At 37.8% G+C, this 20975-nt stretch overlaps 1 protein-coding gene across 2 annotated transcripts in view; it reads right to left on the bottom strand.

Moving 5' to 3' along the window:
- Positions 1–9358: 9358 nt before the first annotated feature.
- The window catches only part of LOC145996898 (regucalcin-like), a 113105-nt gene continuing 101488 nt past the window's right edge, over positions 9359–20975 (bottom strand). Inside the window, exons 1-6 of one of the 2 annotated variants that reach the window (XM_083133461.1) lie at positions 18321–18452; positions 16745–16914; positions 14974–15180; positions 13818–14003; positions 13132–13247; positions 9360–9658 (exon numbers count right to left, since the gene is read on the bottom strand). In XM_083133461.1, the coding sequence (XP_082989587.1) occupies positions 9440–9658; positions 13132–13247; positions 13818–14003; positions 14974–15180; positions 16745–16914; positions 18321–18373 (951 nt within the window). In that variant the 5' untranslated portion in view covers positions 18374–18452 and the 3' untranslated portion in view covers positions 9360–9439. Of the gene's footprint in view, positions 9659–13131; positions 13248–13817; positions 14004–14973; positions 15181–16744; positions 16915–18320; positions 18453–20975 lie in introns of those variants that run through there. The other variant, XM_083133470.1, reaches the window with a different exon arrangement.

Genomic DNA, 20975 nt, shown 5'->3' with positions numbered 1-20975 from the left:
ATTTGGGGCCCCCTTAGTAAAAGAAATCGATAGTCCTATAATGTATATATCATTAATGATGCCAGATCGTAGGATGGACGTACAATAGTTGGCTAGTCTGCCCCCTCCTCCCCCCCAACCACACACAGTTGTACAATAAATTAACTTTTACCCCAAATATTTTGCTTTCTCATTTTTTGTTATCGTTAATATATCAGTGTAGTAGCTTCTGGAAACTAAATCAGGATGATAAAATTTCTGAACGAATAATTGGAAGAAAAAAAATCAAATATTATCTTTTACTTTAACACAGTAGCGCAGCCAGGATTCTTTCTTGGAGGAGGGGGAGGCCAAATATTGTATTTTATCTTGAAACATTAAAAAAATACATTACATACATTTATTCACAGATATTGAAAAAATGCTCTTTTGCGGAACTGAAATCTAATAGAAGGAAATAGTAACTCCAGTTTGGAGATAGGCAATAGAGGGGGCGATGGGACTATATTAATTGAAAAATGCGTCCATAGCACCAACTTTAGGCCTCCCCCTAAATTCCTCCAGAAGTATACATTATGCATAGAAAGAAAATATTGTTGTCAATCTTGACCTCACAATGAAGTTGGTGCCTCTGATTGCGTCAATTAATGAAAAGCCGGTCGAAAGAACTTGTCCCTCAGAACATTGTTGCCACATAGACACTATGTATAATTTTAATGTCAGTGAACCTCGATATTATTAGTCATAATTGTAATGATGCCATTTCTTTTGGATATAAGCCTACCACAGAGCATACGTTGCTTAGACTTTTTCATGAAATGAGATCTGTATTTTATAGATCATAGAGATCGAAATATGTTTTAGGATGGGGGGGGGGGGACGGTCGTAAACATTGAGATGCTATTTCTCCAGTTAAGACAGTTTACATAAAGCATTCCCCAGTTAGGATAATTTGCATAAGACTAATGCATTGTCTCCATGTTGATCCATACAAGCGTTCTCAAATTCGACCAAGCAAACTTCTAGCTAGAAATTTCCACTTCGAGCAATGTAAATCATAATAAACTAGGAACACACTCTGGAAAAGAAGAACTGGCTCGACAGGAATGCCCTTAAAAGTTCAATACTGAACTTCAGTATACTGTACCCTGTGCGACAGAAGAGAGGGTGCTGCCCCTTAGGCAAGGAGATATCGTCCAGGGTACCGCCTCTTACCGAGTGTGTGGGCCCCTTTGAAGTGTTTAATATCTAAAGAAAAATTAACTGCATTGTCACGCTACAACTACAAAACAAGAATAACATCTAACATATAAAAGGCGTTGACAATGTGGAATTTTACTTAGGTCTTATTTGAATATGAAAAATAGTGGGGACCCTTGAAAAGATTTTTTGGGAGTTACATTTTAACTACCACACGTAAAATGAGCATTACTCGTAAAATCTCATGAATTACCAAGTTTGATTGTTTATTGTGTGGCACAAGAAACATACTGACTGAGCAACTGAATCTTCCTACGGGATTCATAACTGTAGACAATTTACACGATACAAGATTTTGACAACTGGCATATAAAGATATAAGATTAGGGTTTTTTCCTATCGATGACCAGCTGCTGACAATTAAAATAATTCGCATTCCGACGGGGACCCACATGTCAAGTTACTCGGACCCCTCTGGCTGAGCCAGTACAGGTACTGGTGGCGATTTCTCTGGGTGTGTAAATAGTGTGTCAACGGCCAAAGGAAAATGAAATAAAGAAGAAAGTATCTGTACTTTTATATTACGATTTTGAGCGCCTGGTAGTTTTCGAACGCGGGGCAGCGCGCAGTGGTTGTCAGACAGGCAGATCAGTCCGTGACTTGTATTTGTTCCCAACGATTTTGGCTTTCATTCACCCCGCGTTCCGCATTGTTTTGCTCGTGATTGTTGTGCATTATTTTTTAAACATGTGGTGTGAAGTGATGCGATTATTTTAAGATGGAGAATAGTGAAAGTGTTGTGCAAAAGTATTTAAATAAATCATTTTCTTCGCTTTCGTATTCAGAGGAGAAACAAGTGATTGACAATGGTCGACCATGTCCGAATCTCACAATGTCAACATGTGTTAAAGGAAAAAGTGGTGCTGGAAAATGTTTTGAGAGACATTTTCGATAATAACTCTATGAAATTTCAGACTGGCTTTGCGGGTGTGATATGGTGAATAAATTTTATTGTTGGGCATGTTTATTATTCTAGACTAAAAAAGGTGTTTGGAATTATCAAGGGTATGGGGATTTGAATCATCTCAATACTGCAGTGCAAAAACACAGTGAGTCTGAATTGCATCTTTCTAGTTTCTTTAAATTTAGTAGTTTTGTTGCCACCCCTACTAGAATTGACGTTCTTTTGCGATACTCAACGAAAAGCTGAAGTAGAGCTACAAAATGAAAAAGTAAAAAAGAACAGGGAAATATTAAAGAGGTTGATTAACGCCGTCTGCTATTTAGCAAAGCAAGAACTGCCATTCCCAGGCCATGAGGAAAACGCAGGATCTCTAAATAAGGGCAATTACATGGAATTCCTTATTGCAAGTGCCGAGTTTGATCCCTCAGTAAAAGAACATTTATTAAATTCTATTCAAAACACAGACTTTGTGGCTATCATGGTAGATGAAACATCCGACATTAGCAATAAATCTCAGGTGTCAACCGTGTTACGTTTTTTTCGGCCTCACAGAAAAAAGTCATTGAAAGATTTCTTGGATTTCATGACATGAGCGCTGATAAAACTGCAGGAGCTCTTTTTAATCATGTGACTGAAATAATGGATAAATATAAGTGTGGGGATATATTAATTGCCCAGACATACGATGGATCTTCGGTAATGAGTGGCCATTTGAATGGCCTTCAAAGCAAAGTTCAGAAAACTTTTTTTACGCATTGTTATGTTCAGGTCATGAACTTTTTTTTACATTCTAACGATTGTTGCAGCACAGAGCTTAAGACTTAAGGTGTTCTTTTGTGGTCTTAAATCACTGCCTACATTTTTCTCTCATTCTCCAGAGAGGTTACACGAACTTTCTGCTCTCATGTCCAGAAAGCTCCCATCATTAGCTCCTACCAGATGGAATTTTACCTCTAGGCTAGTGTGGACAGTCAGTGACAACAGAGAAGCACTGCTTATGTTCTTTGAACATGTTACTGAAAGTGGAGACTTTGATCATTTGACTGCAATGACTTCAAAAATATTTTTTAGCTTCCTGAAGGATTTCGAAAATATATTTTTAATAAAGGCTTTATCCAACTTGCTTGCCTTTTCAGAAATATTATTCAGTATATTGCAGTCTAAAAACGTTGATATTTTGTATTGCAGTAATAAAATAACTGAATTTCAACACCAGCTGCAAATGGAAAGGGAGAATTTCGAAACACTATGGAATTCTATAACTGGTGCAGTAGAAAAGGAAGAGGTTGTTGAAATGAAAAGGAGGCGACTGAACAACGAATCACAGAAAGACCACTGCCGGAGGCTTTACTTGGAAATCATTGATAATATCAGCAACCAGATAACAATTAGATTCTCATCATTTGAAAAGTTGCAATATTTTGATTTACTAAATCCCACAAAACGGGGCTACTTCAATAAAAGATAAAACTTTCCTCACCATCTTGTACAGTGTCTCTCAAAAGTTTTAGGACAACGACATTTTAAACTAGGCAACCCAATTTACACAAAGCGTTGGTGGGTTGCGTGTAGAGTTAGGCTCAATTTCAGGGTTGCCACATGCACAATAGATATTTATAAAATACGCGAAAGAAATAAAAACAAAGACGTGAGACAAAACGAAAGGTGACAAAAGAGAGGAAAAAGAGAGAGCGAAAGGAGAAGAGGAAAAGCAGAGGAGAGAAGAAAGAGAGGATAGACGAGGAGAGGAGATGTAGTGAGGAAAATGGAAAAAGATTCTAGGAGAGAGATGAGGAAAATGGAGGAAAGATGAGAGAAGAGGAGAGTGGAGAGTAAAGTAAAGGAGAGAAAAAGAGAAGAACGAAAAGAAGAGGAGAGTGGAGAGCAAAGTAAAGGAGAGAAAAAGAGAAGAACGAAAAGAAGAGGAAAAGAGTGCAGTGGAGTCGGAAATCTAAGACAGGAGAGGGGATACGAGGTGGAGATGAGTGGGATGGAGATAAGATGCGAGAAAAGTAGGGAAGGCGATATGAGATAAAAGCAGAGCGAGCAGGAGGGGACAGGAGAAGGAGAAGAGAAGAACGGAAGGGACTGAAGAGAAGAGGTAGTTGCAGAAAATATCGTATCAGCGTCAAGAATTGATGCATTGGTCAAATTATCGACATGAAACATTCAATAACATTTTGAAATGTATTAGATCGGTTCGAAATGCCTTTTGGCTTAGTTCAGAGCAAGATAAAATCTTCCATGTAAGATCTTTGATTTTACCTGCGATTATACCACTAAAAACATGAATGTAATTTGAATATTTATAAGAATTATCCAATTTTTGTCCACTTCTCGGTTCGTTGAAATGGAGACTTTGCAATTTAATATTTCCCCTCCCCCCATCGTTAATTCCAAACTGAATCATTCCGTTTCACACGGCGTGAACAATGAACACAATGGGATAGGTCTAAAACTTACGAAAATTTTCTGCCACCGGAAGGGTTTGAACCTACGACCATCAGATTGACAGTCCTGGACGGTAAACACCACCCTACATGCTTTCGCTCCTAGAAGTAAGTAGAAGGAGCTGACCAATGTGAAATGTACAGTTGGGAGCTGAGAAGACTGCCAGTGCGGGGTGAGGTTCGGGGGTGAACGGGGAGGTAGTGTGGGGAGGGAAGCTTCGACTTGGTGTTCAATTTTTCAGTGTTGCCAGACATGCAGAAGTCCCTGTAGGAAAGGGCGAGAAGGGTGAGAATCTGATAATGGAATCGGGACTTACAGTGTGAGGTGCAGTCTGGCGTTCGGAAAAGTTCGGAACCATTCTTGAACCTCCACGGATGATGTCAGCCACGGGACATCTCAAAGACCAGCAACGGCATAGGAATTCACACTTCTTCCGTGTTTTCCGAAATGAATTTGTTTTAAAAATCGAATGAATGTTCTGGCATGTGTGTATAAGTAAATGTATATGTATAGAGAGACTATATCTAGTAAAGTGGGTCGCTGAAGGTTAACTATCAATAGAATTAACATGCAACGAAAAGAGGGAAAGCCGACTCGGGGGTTGAGCAAAGGTTTATTCAGATTTTTTTTTTATTTGAGGGGTGTAAGTTTGTGTTTATCTGTGTGAAAAGGTATACTTAGACCCAAAATGACCATAATAATCCTTTTATAAAAATTGTGTGGGGTGTTAGCATGGACGTCCGCAGGATTCTTTCCAGGGAGGGGCAAGCAAGGTATTTTTTTCCAGGGAGGGGCAAAGGACACATATTTTCATCTAAATAAGTGATGCCCCCTCAAAAAACACTGTTTCAGTCTGAAATTATCATGTTTCTTCAACGAATTTATAATAATTAACATAAATTACTGTGATTGAAATGAAATTGTGTGAATTATATCATTTTTATGTACACATTCATTTTCCATGGGGGGGGGGGGGCGTGGCCCCCTCTTGCCCACCCCTTGCGGACACCCATGGGTGTTAGGGCGTAGTTGGTGGATAAATCAATGGGGCCGAGACATTACAACTTCATGTTCCATAATCCGAAAGTTGCAGAAAAGCGATGCTACATACCAAAATGTAAATACAAACGAGGGAGAAAATGTACTACCCTGCATAAGTTAAAATTATTATAATTGTTCCATGTCCAGGAAAGAAGCATTAACAAGACGCTAGGAAATACACAAAAAGCACGCACACACCTTTACTTTCTTAGTCACGTTGGAAGCAGATTGCTTTGATTTGTGAAGTTTTATTCCATTATTAGTATTGCTTTCACTTGTTACTATGTAATATGTTCCATTCATTTGCAATGCGTTTTCGTACCATGACTTTTTTATTTATGTCGTTGCCACCCTGAAGGGAAGACGAGCTGGCTGCACACTGCGACAACAGGCAGGTCAGTTTCGCATTCCTCAGCCTTGCAGTCTTCTCAGCTCCCAACTGTAGATGCAACTCTCCTCCTACATGTAATGTGCAAACAATACTTGTTTGTAACAAGGAAAACGAAGGTAGTACGACTCGGCGAAAACATTTAATGGAGAATTGCACATTATGAAAACTTGTCAATCGATATTTGCAGAAGTATCCTTGCATTGAACTCGTGTGGGAAAGGGGTAAAATTAGTATGTCCTGAATTGCCACAAATATAAATAGTTATTTCATTAATATTTGTCAATGTCTTTGAAGCAGTACACAATTATCGTTAGAATATCATAATTCACGATCTTATACATGAAAATATCCCTTTTAATGTGTGTCAATTCATTTATTTGTTTAATTTTTATAAATTCCATATGCAGAACAATGTAGCCACTATACACTGCTTTCACAAATAATGTTACCATGCTCTAGTTTATAATAAAAGGAGAATTAAAAAAAAAGAACACCTAATATGGAGGATCGAACCTGGGACCGCTGGCAGCCCAATCGAGAACTCTAACCACTACACCACGCCCTTACCTTCGATTGGAACAGCAATTTTTTAAGTATTCTGTCCCTCAATATTGTAAATGTCGTTGGGTATACATGTAGTTGACCTTTTACTTTAATTTTGAATTGCTTTCTTGTAGTATAGCAGCTATATTAAATATTAAATTGCAAAGTCTCCATTTCAACGAACCGAGAAGTGGACAAAAATTGGATAATTCTTATAAATATTCAAATTACATTCATGTTTTTAGTGGTATAATCGCAGGTAAAATCAAAGATCTTACATGGAAGATTTTACCTTGCTCTGAACTAAGCCAACAGGCATTTCGAACCGATCTAATGCATTTCAAAATGTTATTGAATGTTTCATGTCGATAATTTGACCAATGTATCAATTCTTGACGCTGATACGATATTTTCTGCAACTACCTCTTCTCTTCAGTCCCTTCTGTTCTTCTCTTCTCTTTCTCCTCTCACCTCATTCTGCTCGCTCTGCTTTTATCTCATATCGCCTTCCCTACTTTTCTCGCATCTTATCTCCATCCCACTCATCTCCACCTCGTATCTCTTCTCCTGTCTTAGATTTCCGACTCCACTGCACTCTTCTCCTCTTCTTTTTGTTCTTCTCTTTTTCTCTCCTTTACTTTACTCTCCACTCTCCTCTTATTTTCGTTCTTCTCTTTCTCTCTCCTTTACTTTACTCTCCACTCTCCTCTTCTCGTCTCCTCACTAAATCTCCTCTCCTCGTCTATCCTTTCTTTCTTCTCTCTTCTACTTTTCCTCTTCTCCTTTCGCTATCTCTTTTTCCTCTCCTTTGTCACCTTTCGTTTTGTCTCACGTCTTTGTTTTTATTTCTTTCGCGTATTTTATAAATATCTATTGTGCATGTGGCAACCCTGAAATTGAGCCTAACTCTACACGCAACCCACCAACGCCTTGTGTAAATTGGGTTGCCTAGTTTAAAATGTCGTTGTCCTAAAACTTTTGAGAGACACTGTACATAAATTGCAGGAAATTTATGGCAGTCTGTTTAATTTAACCAAACTACAGAATGAACGTTATGTTTGGCATGCTTCCACTGAAGGATCAGAGAAAACACCAATATATATATATATATATATATAAATTAGCAGTGTTGATCGCAACAAATCCTTCCACGACATCATCTGTCGAGAGATCGTTCTCATCACTGAAGAGGATCCACACATTCTGCCGCTCTACTCAAACTCAGAACCCTATGACGAATTTAAGGCTTATCTCCATCGAGAAAGAATTACTTTCTAAACTGCGAGAAGGGGATAAATCCAAATTTTATGAGGCGGTGATCAGCTCATTTCTCTCTAAAGAAAGAAGAATAGAGCTGGAATTCAAGTAACTAAGAAATGAGCAGTTGATTTTTCAAAATTTACTTTTTGGAAGGATAAATGAAGGGTAAGGGGAAAAACCGGGAATGCTCATGTGCATTTTAGCTGTTTTTCAATGAACGGGTCATTCTTATGTCCAGGTTTTTTGTAGGGCGTGTTGGGAGTTCCCCCAACCCCTCTGGTTGCAAACTCTTGCTTTAAAAACTAATTGTATGGCAAAGTATTGAACATTAATTTTCTAGTTTAAACTGTTCTTTGACAGTCCTTGCTTCTTCTTACCCTTCAAATATATTAATATTTTAAATGAAGTGTTTACTTCATTTAAAATAATTTATGTAATTTAATGTTTTTCTAAGTATTTCTAAATTTACACCAAAAATGTTTGGAGAAAATTTGTAATATTTGTTCACAGAAATGAGAGGGGGAGGGGTTAACATTCCTTCTTTGCCAACGCCTTAAGTTCAGGGTCAGGAGATGCCCCTGCGAGTACACCCCCCTGCTTATTATCCAAGACGTCTTATGTTACTGGAAACTCACTCGACCACGTTCCACATATTAGAAAATAATAATGAACACTGAGCCGTGAAGTTATTTGCAGTGACCATTAACTCGTACGATACAACTGTGCTAATTCGTATATTCTAAGTTCACTGATAGAAAATAAAAATAAAAAAAATGAGGGAATTTTTGTATCCAGTGTTCACCTTAAAGAATTTTCAGTTCGAGATGTATCACTGTTGAGTCACACATAAATAAATGACACTATATGTTACATTTCTAAGATTATACAAAATTTCAGGAACACAGAGAGAACATTGCGGGGCCCAAAAACCTTGGGGGTAACCCCGCAAAGTGAGGGTTGCGGGGGCGGCTGCTACGCCACTGGCACATACTGTCAGGGCAAATCCTATTAATTGTCTATGATTTTTTGGCTGTTACAAGTAGTTTTCTTCATACCCATTTGACGGTACTAGTCACTTCCCTACCAGATGGAAATGTATAGCAGCTTCCACATCGTACTAATGATGTTTGCAGTCATGCTTATTGGGCTTTCTTAACCATATATTTGGTACCAGTAATACACTAAGACTTATAGAATTAAGGTTTATCGAAAGCCTACTGCTGTGAGATTATTAGTCTTTATAAATACATCGCTCTGTACTATTATGGTATACTAGGGTTAAGGTATATACATTGTATAGCTACTATATTTTGTTAATGTTATGGATAACTAAAACAACACGAACATGAAAGTGCAGTGGGTCTGGATTCTTCAAATTGCAAATAATAATTTATCTATGTGGTAATAATGTTTTAAAACTATTGTAAATGAACTTATTTTGTCTAGATTCTCATTCAATATCAAACTTTTTTGTGAATCATGAACCAAATTCGGATTTTCATGCAGCTTTGACTCAAAAATAAATATGAATTTGTTCAATATTGGAGGATTGCTTATTATTTTTTGTTTATTTCTTGCAATTTACATTATTGGAAAACATTTGAATGGGCTCAGTTTGAATATACAAATGGTTGGCCAGCGTATCCTTTCACACCCAAGCCGGTAACTCTGAAAACACTTCCAGCTTTCTCTGACCAATGATTCAAGTGAGCAGTTGTCACGTAGAGCTCATCCAGGTTGGGGCCTCCAAAGGCCACTGACGTCACCTCGTCTGCTGGGATGGATACGTCGGTCAGCAGTTCCCCAGTTGTTGGATTCACGTTAATCACCTTTCGAATAAATTTGATTAATTTAGTTCTTAAAAAGAGTAAAACAATTCCTCAGAAAATGAACAAGAGAACAAAATAAACATTTACTTGAAGGGCACTCCCTTCATACCTCTTCCAACTCTAAGATTCAGTAAAAGGAATCAAATCACAAACCCTGACACCTTCTGTATAAAAAACCACCTGCATGCAGAAAGCATTGCAAACTCATAGAAGTAAAATAATCCACACGAAAATCCAGCGTTGTTACAGGATTCATTACGTAAGGTAAAACAATGGCCAATTTGTAGTATGGGATACGCTGCCGCAAATGACGTCTCACTTTAAACCCAATGCTCTTTCTTTTTTTACTTATTGCTTCACCTTTATGGTTAACTCTTTGCACCAGTAATCATTTCCCATAAATTTGGCTTCTTTCTTTGAATATATTTTACTTGAATTTTTTAGACAAAATGATATAACATGGTAATGTATATTTCTAAGGTTTGATATAGATAGGAGTGTATTTGAAATTTGTTTGTAGATTTTATGTAAATTGTATCTTATGTAAATAAAATATATAATGGGCATAAACAGCCATATGCATTGCTGTAAGTCCAATAAATATATTGATGATGATCAAAACAAGACAAAAAGTTCATAAATTTATTGCGGTTGGAAACTTTGACAAGCATCCTAATAACGATTTTTGTTCCGCCAAATATAGTGCACTTCGTAAAATAACTTGGTGACATGGCAAGGCAAGATAAGTGTGAACATTTTGTAGTAATATAACTTTCAATGAGCTTAGAGATTTGTGTACATAATGATATTTTATAACATTGGTTATTTTCTAAAAATAATCATGTGAACAGCAAGGAAGTAGTGCATCTTAGTAATATTGCCTGACTTAGCCTTAGAAAAATAACATGCCGAGTTCTATGCGTGAGGGAAAGTCTCCGTTTACTTCGAGCTTGTTTTCAAAACACCAGCAAGGACAGCCTTTGAAAGGGGGCGAGAAACAGATTCTACTCAATATTTATGTAACGTTCTGTCAGTAGTATCCTGAGAAACCAGTAAATGAAGTGGTTAAGTTGGTATCCCAGTGCAGTGGTGTGTCAGTGTCTGCAGTTTTAAGGGTTATGAAAGAGAGAATGACCGGGAGAGTAACAATGTATGCGGCTACATATTCGTCTGATGTTTTGAGAACGGGTTCTCACATTCAGAGGCTCTTATATAAAACGAATAGGTGCGGCGAACTATAAGTGTAACAGCAGATGATTGCGGTCATGGATCAGCTGACGCGGAGTGATACATCGATTCGGTGAGACCGTTTGTTTACAAAAGGTCTCAGGGATGGTGATTTAGACCTTAGTTTACGGTTTTAGATATATCAGTCTTATCCACTTTCAAAATATCATTTCTTACAGAAATCAAGATCTACAAAATCAAATTTTGACTTTTAGCTGAAACTTGCATAAATTGTCAGAACAAAATCTTTCAAACGATTATGTTTAAAATAGTCTGCTCTTGAAATATAAATACTGGATTTATATTCTGCAAAAATGCGTAGTGTTTCTGTACAAGAGGAAAACTTCTCCGTGCTTATAAATAAGTATAAATATACTTTTTCACAGGCCAATCGGAACTAGATGAACTATTTAGGATGGGAACTGAACCATTAAAATGAACCATTTTGTCATGGCTCAAACCATGGAAACCAGTGACATGCACTGAGGAGTAGCTAGTCTAGCAGAGATAGATTAATCAATCTCACATCTATAATTATTTTCAAATCACAATATTTATTGTCTTGTTAAAACCACAGTTCATATGCAACACTCTTTTTCACGCGCTTCTCGTCCCTCGGTGTGATCCGCGGGCAAAACTGGCCTAGCTCGCTCTTCTTCCGCCATACCAGTTCCAGGTAGAAATGGTCGCCGGAAGGAAAAGGGAAGATTTCTGCCTCTACCTCCCTTGTCCCCTCGCCCCCGCTGCAATGGTTGAAAGCCCGTGGTTTCAGGTCCCCCAGTCTATCTCCTATAGGACAGATAGGGGATTGGTTTCCCTTGATTCTTTGTAAATCCTCTAAAGAACTCAAGGGAAAATTTTCTGGAGTACTTACGTATGTTCTCTGTATTTACAGAACCTTATGGGATGTAGTTTTATTATTTATGAAATGGGAACATGTTATGTGCAGACAATAATGTTATGCTTTCTTTCTTTATTTTTTTTTTCAAATATGGAATATATAATGATTAAATTACAAATATTTGCTCAGGCTCTCTCTCGCTCTCGTTTTAGTAGTATTTTATTTAAATATACTAATCTCTTGGCCTCCAACGGATGTATTTATTTGGGCAAGATAAAGCACGTTCATATTGTTGTTGGTTTGGTTTATTTTACTTCGCTTTTCTGCCACATTTTGTTATCGTGAAAATGAGGATGAGTGATGATATGATGAAATTGATGAAGGGACCTCGAACAATCCAGGCCGGGATTTAAACCTGTGATGAGCGCGCATTCTTGTTCCTGTGTTGTACGTACTTTGTGTACTTCTTCCTGTGTTGTCGTACTTTGCAGTGAATAATGAAATAATTTGAAATGAAAAATGTATCTCAGAACTCAAGAAGCCAAATTAATATTATTGAAGAAACTACAAAAAAGTGTGTTTTGTTACAGTGCATAAAGTGGACTTAAAACACCAAATCAACCAACCGTGGGGGAATGGTTATCACAGTGCGCTACAACAACAGGAGTTCCTGGTTCGAACCCCGACCTGGGCATGGGTGTTCTTTGTGTTTGTCCCGTCATTAATTTATCGTATCATCTTCGCAATTAACCAAATATGAGAAAAAAGCGGCACTAAGTAACAAAAATCAAGTCAAATCATTGATTGATTGATTGATTTGGTTTATTTTACTTCCCTTCTCCGCCACTTTTGGCTAATCGCGAAGATGATACAATATAATTGATGAAGGGACACACTCAAAGAATACCCATGGTCAAGCCGAGATTCAAACCCAGGATCTCTGGCTTAGTAGTCAAATGAAATCTTTTTAATTTTCGAGTGGGGGTGGAGGTTACGTGTACTTTTTTAGTACTCATTCATCATTTTGCAATCTTTTCCTGTTATTGACGTTCTATTTTTAGGAATACTGTGTCCTAAACGGGGGAGTGGTATGACCCACACCAACCCCAACCCCTTGAGCACACCACTGATTGCTACCCCAAGTGTCGACGTCACCGCACGTCACTGATGGAAACCTTGCCACTCGAGTAGATCCATTCTGAACTGCCTAGGATCATGCCACGAAAACAATCAAGAAACATGTAGTTGAATCTCTAAACAATACCAAGCTTCAACTAATTCACCTTCAGGATTATTGAGGTGCAAAGGTCTCGGGACAGTGCATGCTTTGGACCATACAGCAACTACTAAATTCAAATTCTCATTCAGTTTCTGCAACAGACTACTCGTTACTTATTCTACTCACCCTAGAACCGCCGAACAAAGCTACCCAGAGATTGCCATTTGTATCGATCGTCATGCCATCCGGATCGATTCCGTAAATGTTGTTGGCCTCTAGATCGAAAATTGTTCTTCTATTACCTGTGAGGGATAGAAAACTATTAATACATATAATAAGAGTTTTCCAAATTATTTATATTGTACAAACTTTCAACTTGTTTAAATTACAGGTCGATGGTTACAGGTGGAAGGAAATAATGTAACCCTAGTGATCTATTGCATCACAAGGAAGAGCTCATTTACAATATCAAAATATGAGGACTGAAATGTCTAACTGTAAATGGGCACTCAACACGCAAAGTGAAGAAAAGGGCAACCAGCAGAATGGTTGAAGGTATAAAACAATATAATTATCTAGATTTTCCTTGTTGTGTATTCGCACGGAAGATAATAATTAACCAGCAACAGTTTTGCGATTTTCATGCATACTGCAAAGATTAGATTGGCAAATTTTAACTCTGTACATAAAATTCATGGCATGCTCAAATTATAAAAGATTTTCCATCTGATTTTTCTCAAGAAAACATTTTGAGTGAAAATGTTAAAAAAAAAAAAAAAAGGCCTTAGCAAAATAACTCACTTTGATATCAGGATTATTGTATCAACAAATTATTATCGGAAGTTATGGTATTCTAGGAATAAGCAACTTACTTATTTCACCTTGCTCGATGTCAAAATCGAGAGCATCTACTTTGTGAGTTGTGCTGTCGATGTAGTACATGAGGGTGTCGTCGTCATTCCATGTAAGTCCGTTTGAGATGGAGACTGGTGTCACCTGAGTCCTTAGGGGCTCGTTTTGTGCGATGCTGAACAAGGACCCATCTTGTCCCATGGTTCCTGGTGAATTTATAAGAAAAGAATGAAGTTATTGTTACTTTATATGGGTAGGTGCAAGTTAAACATCTCAAATACAAATGAGACTAATTTCTTTAAAAAACTTAAGTCATCTGGCTTTATTCATATCCAGTTAACTCCACTCTTTTCTCTTAGCTTCTTTAGAGAGGCACACCAAAAATTATACACATATGATACACGTCAAATTGAATACCATACACTCTGAGTGGCTAGATTTAAGTGCTATCATCAAAGGGTTCTAGTTTCGAGTCTTCTGGACGACTTCGATTTCTGTCATTGTGTTTAATTTCTTTAGTTTATCGTGATCATCCTTGAGATTAACCTAGTACTCATATGGGAAAAGCTATCTTAAATACGAAAATTGAAATTGAGCGGCTCATGCTACTTATTGTTATGTTAGGAGGGCTGCATTCATAAAAAAATTGGCTTATGGTTCCTTATACTAGGCAAAGTTTCTAGACCAGGCCCCAACGTTTTATGTATGGGAATTTTCACATCATTGTACCTATTGTAATATGTATGATTTATATATGGAATAAATATATACACGTTTAATAAATGTAATATTTGGAACTTCATATGTTTCCACGACGTAAAAAAAATCATGTGGGAGTATGTAATAATCGCTGTTAAAACTTTTGTACTTATAAATTTTGGTCCCACATCATTGTACCTATTGTAATATGCATGATTTAGTGGACCGAATAAATTAATCAATCTCAAATCGAAGTACTGCTTTACTTGCAGAATTGGTCGCTGACTTATAGCAAAATATTTCGTATCTATTCAAGAGGCTATTTCACGTTAAAAACCAAATGGGTTTCTCTATTATTGGTGACGAGGAGAGCTGCAAGTCACACTCCGCCCACAACTCCTTTCACAAACATCTTGACGGATAAACATACTACATGTCTGAGTAATGGACATAGTTGGAGGAGTAAGAAAGTAGTACCTGCCCAGAGGCGGCCGCTGCGGTCCGCTTTCCCGTCATTGAAGCGATTCTGTGGTTTGTCTTGGTCGACGGAAGCGATGACGTCTGTGGTGACGGCGCTGTTGTTCTTTCCATCCCAAGTGATGATAGCGAGATCTCTGCCAAGACCGATCACAAACGTATTGGGCTGATCGGCCACGGGAACGACCAGGGTCACTGGTCCTTGAGCTGTTTGGAAAAATTGGAAAACAAAATGTTATTATACAACTTCAAACAAAGATAAGAATGTTGCATGGATTCCCCATAGGCCCAAATGGTAATTCCTTATAGCTGAGGTAGAACAACATGAGTTCATGCTGTACTTTACTTTTAAGAAGAGGTGAATCAACACAATCTGCGAAACTGGCGTTACTACCGACAGAGAAGGCATCTTAGGCGATGCCTCTTTTCCAGTCACTCGCAGCAGCAAATCTTCCCCCGATACTGAATATAAACAGTCGGGGGAGATATGGCAACCCTTCGTAGAAATTTGTGTGACTATTCCACCTTCCTCATGTCAATCCACATATTTCACACATGTTTGGCCATTGATCACGATACAGATAATAAAATGTATATGTAAATAGGTGGCTGGGCAGAATTGTGCTGGTACCACACATGGAAAAAGCAAAGCGAGAGCGGGACAAAAGTCGCTGGTTCCCGCGCACTGTGTGGCCACGTCAACCGGGCAGCGTTGCCTAGTTCGAGCGTCATACCGACCTCTCTCCGGGGCACTTTTGTGTCATTCCTGACCTTTCAAGCAAATGCTGTCCGTTTGTATCACATGGATTACGAAGACCAACTCTACAACGAGATCTTTCATTCTCTTAAACCTCCGAACACACGGGTTGGTGCTCCGACGTGGCAACAGCACAAACTTCTGCCACCGCCTAATTTCGGTAGTGATTGCTGCCACTACAGTTTTAAGCAATCCGATTGGCTGACGTGACGTCATTAGTGACAGTTAGGCTGGGTTGGGTAAGATAGAAGACGAGAAGAAAGTGTGTTGTGGCACTAATTACAACCCCTAAATTCATGGCCGTGCGTTTAACTCGAAATTGAAACCAGGATATCTAGGGTCGTAGCTCTTAAATATGCCAAAAATCTGCTGTAGCGAAGTACACAGAAATTTACCACAGTTTGTACTGTAAGTTCTTTACGTCTGCCTCTTCGCTCAGAGATTAATGTTTGATTGATTGATTTGCTTCATTTTACTTCACTTTTCTGCCACTTTTTGGGCTACTCGTAAAGATGAGGATTGAAGGTGATTAGATGAAATGGACGAAACGACAATCGCAAACACACAAGGATATGAGTCCTACGAATAATTATACTGCCCGTGAGTCCAGATGCGAGAGCCTCGCTAGTCTACAAAATGCAGTCCAAAGTGTATTACGTAGAAGTGAGGTTGGCATTTGGGTGTCTTCGGGAAGGGTCACCCCTTACACCCCAGGGGTCAATGTCACCAACCAACAATAACGCTCAGAGGGTGAATTCCGAAACGAAAGACAGGTCGTAACAGTACCTACTTTACAGCTGAGAATCGAATCTCACATATTCGATTGCTAGATATTAGACTGCAAGATTATTTATGGAGAAGGAGACCATTTTCAATTGCATAACAAAGATGACCACAAGATAAATTTGAATGAAGCAATGCAGTTTTATGGTATTTACCGCCTTTAACTACGATAATAAATGTAATTGACAGTATTAGCTATTGTAAACCATGGCAAGCTCTTGTAAAACTTACAGAAGTGAGCTTGTGTTAATTCGCCAGTGGAAGGATCGTAGCGGTTAACAAATTGTCCTGCAATGTCCACATAGTAGAGGACTTGCTCTTCTGCGTCCCAGTGGGGACCTTCCGAGTGAGTGAGGGGACTGGTTACCTGCTCAACCACCACTTCTGAGCTGACACGGCTCCTGAAACGGAAAATATATGATAATTCTTACAACTAAATTTGTCTCTTCTATATATCTAATAGACGTAGTTTGGCTCTGCAACTGTAAACAAATCCAAAAATATCAAGTTTACTTTCCAAGAGAATATGTACGCGGTTAATGGCTGGTACTGAAAGCTCAAAAGAGATCACATCCATTTTGGATCCACAGTGAAGTAAAGCTTCACTTCAATACAGCCAACGAGAAAAAGATAATAGTGGGCAATTTGTCCATCGCTAAATTCATTATACATTTATTCCACGCCCTGTGTTGTTTAAAGAAATGGAAATCTGTTGATTCGAAGCCTGTGTGACGTTTTATTTCAATTCAATATCATCACAGTATAAGGAAAATAAACTGAATGAAGATAGTGACTGACAATTCGCCTACAGTTTCTTTTGCCGTCCGGTGTACCACGCTCGCCGCCTTTACTCTCAAGATTGCCACCAAGATATCCATTTATTAGAGACTAGGTGAGCTCCAGAGCCGGTTCATGCTGAGGTAATGCCAAGCCAAGTTCTATTGATTGATATCAATATACAGGGCTACGAAATAAGAAATAGACACTTTCAATGCTTTATAAATCCAAAACTATTTATGTTATCAGGAAACACTTTTCACTGTTTTATAAAGTAATTCTTTAAGTTTTGTTTTGGGAACTCACAGATGTTCAATATGTGCTCCTTGTGTCACACGGCACACATCAAGACGATAATCATATTCAACCCAAACCCGGTGTAAGATACCTGCGTCTACACTTTTGGAAGGTTGTGGAATAAAATAAATAAAATAAAACATTTTCTGAATGTTGAGCGCACATAATGATTAGTTGTGGCATTTGTAGTTTCAAACTAGCCCTTGCTGTGGACTTTTGTGTACTTTGCTGGAAAACAGCACTGACACGATCCACTTTTTCTTCTGACACGGCGGGTCTTCCCGGACTTTTGACTTTACAAACACAATGTTTCAAATTTTCTGTACCAATCTTAGATCGACTGTCTAGTAGGTGCTGGTTTTCCGAAACGTGTTCGAAAATGTCGTTTTACGACAGTAACGGAGTTTGTTTTGGCTAGTTCAAGAACACAATATGATTCTTTTTCAATAGCGTTTGCAGCCATCTTAGCAATTGTTGCGCCGGAACAACAATCAGCGACAACAATAAACACCAACAATGTGTCCTATCGAAACTTCCACAGTTCCTCAACCTACCAGCGCAAAATTCATGTCAATATTACGAATAGTTTATGTTTTATAAGAAATTGAAAATGTATATTTCTTTTGTAGTAGCCCTGCAAGTATTAACAAATCTATGATATGAAAGTTTAAGGCTAAATCCCATGCTACGACTGTTTCCCTTACAAGTGTCTCACAAATGTGTACGTACTTACCAAAGTCCTATTAGGACCAGCAACGCCACAATTGTAGGTGTTACGTTCCTCATTTCTGCAACTGAAGTGTCTCAAGGCCAGCCCAGAAGAACAGGTTCGCTATCAGAGGATATTTGTACTTCTTCACACACGCACAACGTATGTATTCAACTGTCGTTTTAGATAATGGGAAACAGATATCGTAATTACAAGACAAAAGATAGGTCCTCAAAGATCCGTGTTCCCAGCTGCACGAAAGCTTACGAAATTGCTAGGTTCTCTATGTTTTCAAAAGAAGCTAGCTAGTTCTTGCTAGTGCCAGAATGTGGACTAATTGTATACTTTCTTTCCTCGATATTTCAACAATAAATTCCTTCATTATCACTGTGCATTTTTCTTCAAGTTATATATTTTATACATCTGGTCACAAATTTGTTTCGTCTTTTATGTCTCTCCACCAACGCAGACATTAGTTAACTTTCTCGAGCAATCAACAAGGCAGAAACAAGACAGTCACGTTTGATTAAGTATTTGACATAGGTAAGGTAACGTTTACATTAAAACAAGTCAGAAAAAGGTTAATTGAAACAAACCATGATTATTAACTCAATTAAGTTACAATTGTTTTCGGCTGTTCTAATCTGTGAAGAGTGTATCAAATAGGTTAGGGTGACCATCCGTACTGATTTTCGCAGTACAGTCCTTTTTTTTGATGGGCTGTCCTGCAGAATGCGAAGCCATGTATAAAATTAAGATATGTCCTTTCTTTCACATATGTCCTGCGAAATGTCCTGATTTCTACTCAGGTCTCCGAAGTCCAAATATTTTAAGGCAAAAGCGATAGTGATGTTCACTGTGAAAAATGTTCAGGTGAGTTTTCAATTGCAAGCAGTGGAAGGTCTGAAATAACACGATATCTGCAAACGGCAAAACACAAATCTGCCGACGCTGCTGCTGCATCTAGTGCTACTCTTTCTACATTTTTTCGAAACAAGAATTTTGGGCCTAAAGAACAAAAATTGTAAGCAGCAGTTTTAAGAAACATGTGCGTTCATTTTATTCAACTTGTATTGAAAATATTAAGCAGTGGCCCTCTCCCTTTTCTGAAATGACTGTGTTGGATTGGGTAAAACTTGATTCGATGATAGAATGGGACAGGGTGCAAAATAGCGTACAATGTTTCAACAAAAGGTCAAGAAGGCAACTTAATGATTCTTATCTCTTTGATGAAATTTCAAATGTAAGAGCGTATGCTACTCTTGCAAAACTGAAAGCATGGAACACTGCTCAAATTAGAGTAGGTTTAAGATGGGTTGAGATATTAAAATATTTTCAGGAAAAATGTATTTCCTTTTATCAAGTAATTGATATTGTAGAGTTCAGTTTGTGCCTTTCAGCCACAAATGCACCCACTGAGAGAGTTTTCTCATTAATGAATAACATGGGGACTGCTGAGAAATCTCAATTGAAAACTGAAACTCTGAAACACCTAATAATAACTAAATATAATTTCAGTTGTACCTGTAGTGAAAAACATGATATGGATATGGGAAATACAAAGTTATTACATGCTATTCACTCGAAGCAAAAGTACAGAACCATTAAGGATGATAATTAAATATTGGTACATTTGATTATGAAATATTTGTTAATTTGAAGTTACTGGAATTGTTTTAAAGACTTAAAGTGTATTGACATGTTCTCAACAAAATTTTGCTCACAACTGTAGTTTGTTTAATATGTCAAATTTTAAATACATTTAGTTTTCATTTTTGTTTTATGCCACTCATATACTTTGGGGATTCATCAAATAAAAGAATAATTAATTTTAAAACTTTTGTCCTTTATGTCTTTCCTTTTTTGAAGAAAGTTTGTCATGGTATGTGTGTGTACTGTTTTTTGCTGGTAAGGATCTGGTCACCCTAAAATAGGTTATAATTGTAAATCCAATCCAAATTTTGATGCAACATTTCATTACCTACAACTAATTTTAATAATTGTAAGTTTCTGACAAATGTATGTTGTTTTTCTGTTTAAAAATATTTTCCAGAAGAATACTCGTAGTCTCGAAAATATATCAATCTATAATTTGGTCTATTACATGAATTAAACGTGTATTAAGGTTTTAAAATGCCGTTTGAAGCTTAGTACGTAGGATGAAAGTATTTACTGATAAATATTCTATGCATTTAAAATTATTTTAAACAGGATTTCGTGAGTCGATAGTGTAGTATAGTAGATGGGCAGGCCATAATGGCACGAATGGAAGAGGAAATAAAGAGTTTACAGGATTCTTGTTGGGAAACCTGATGGTAAGAGACCTGTAGGAAGGCTAAGAGACGAAGATTGAGGGATATCGTTGAATGGACCTAAAGGGAATCGGTAAGGATGGAAAAGACTGGATTGATCTTGCTGTGTTGCTGCAGCCATAAACCTTCGGGTTTAAGAAGGCTAGAGAGTTAGTAGTAGTTATCTCAAAGTAAAAGATAAAAGCGAAATATTATTGTTACTCTAATGACACAAAGCAGTTTGCTCGAAGTGAAAATTTCTTTTTCTAGCTAAGGGGGTGGGGTGGGGGCTGGTCAAGTTTCGGTATATGTGGTGGATGCTTCTGTGGATTAACATGGAGACTGCAGTGGGTGGGGGATATATTGCAAACTATTGTAGCTGGGGCGA

This window comes from Lepisma saccharinum, chromosome 1, assembly GCF_977018435.1.
Source record: "Lepisma saccharinum chromosome 1, izLepSacc3.1, whole genome shotgun sequence".
Lineage (NCBI taxonomy): Eukaryota > Metazoa > Arthropoda > Insecta > Zygentoma > Lepismatidae > Lepisma > Lepisma saccharinum.
The sequence above is the reverse complement of the archived record's forward strand: the minus strand, read 5'-3'. Positions and strand labels throughout refer to the sequence as shown.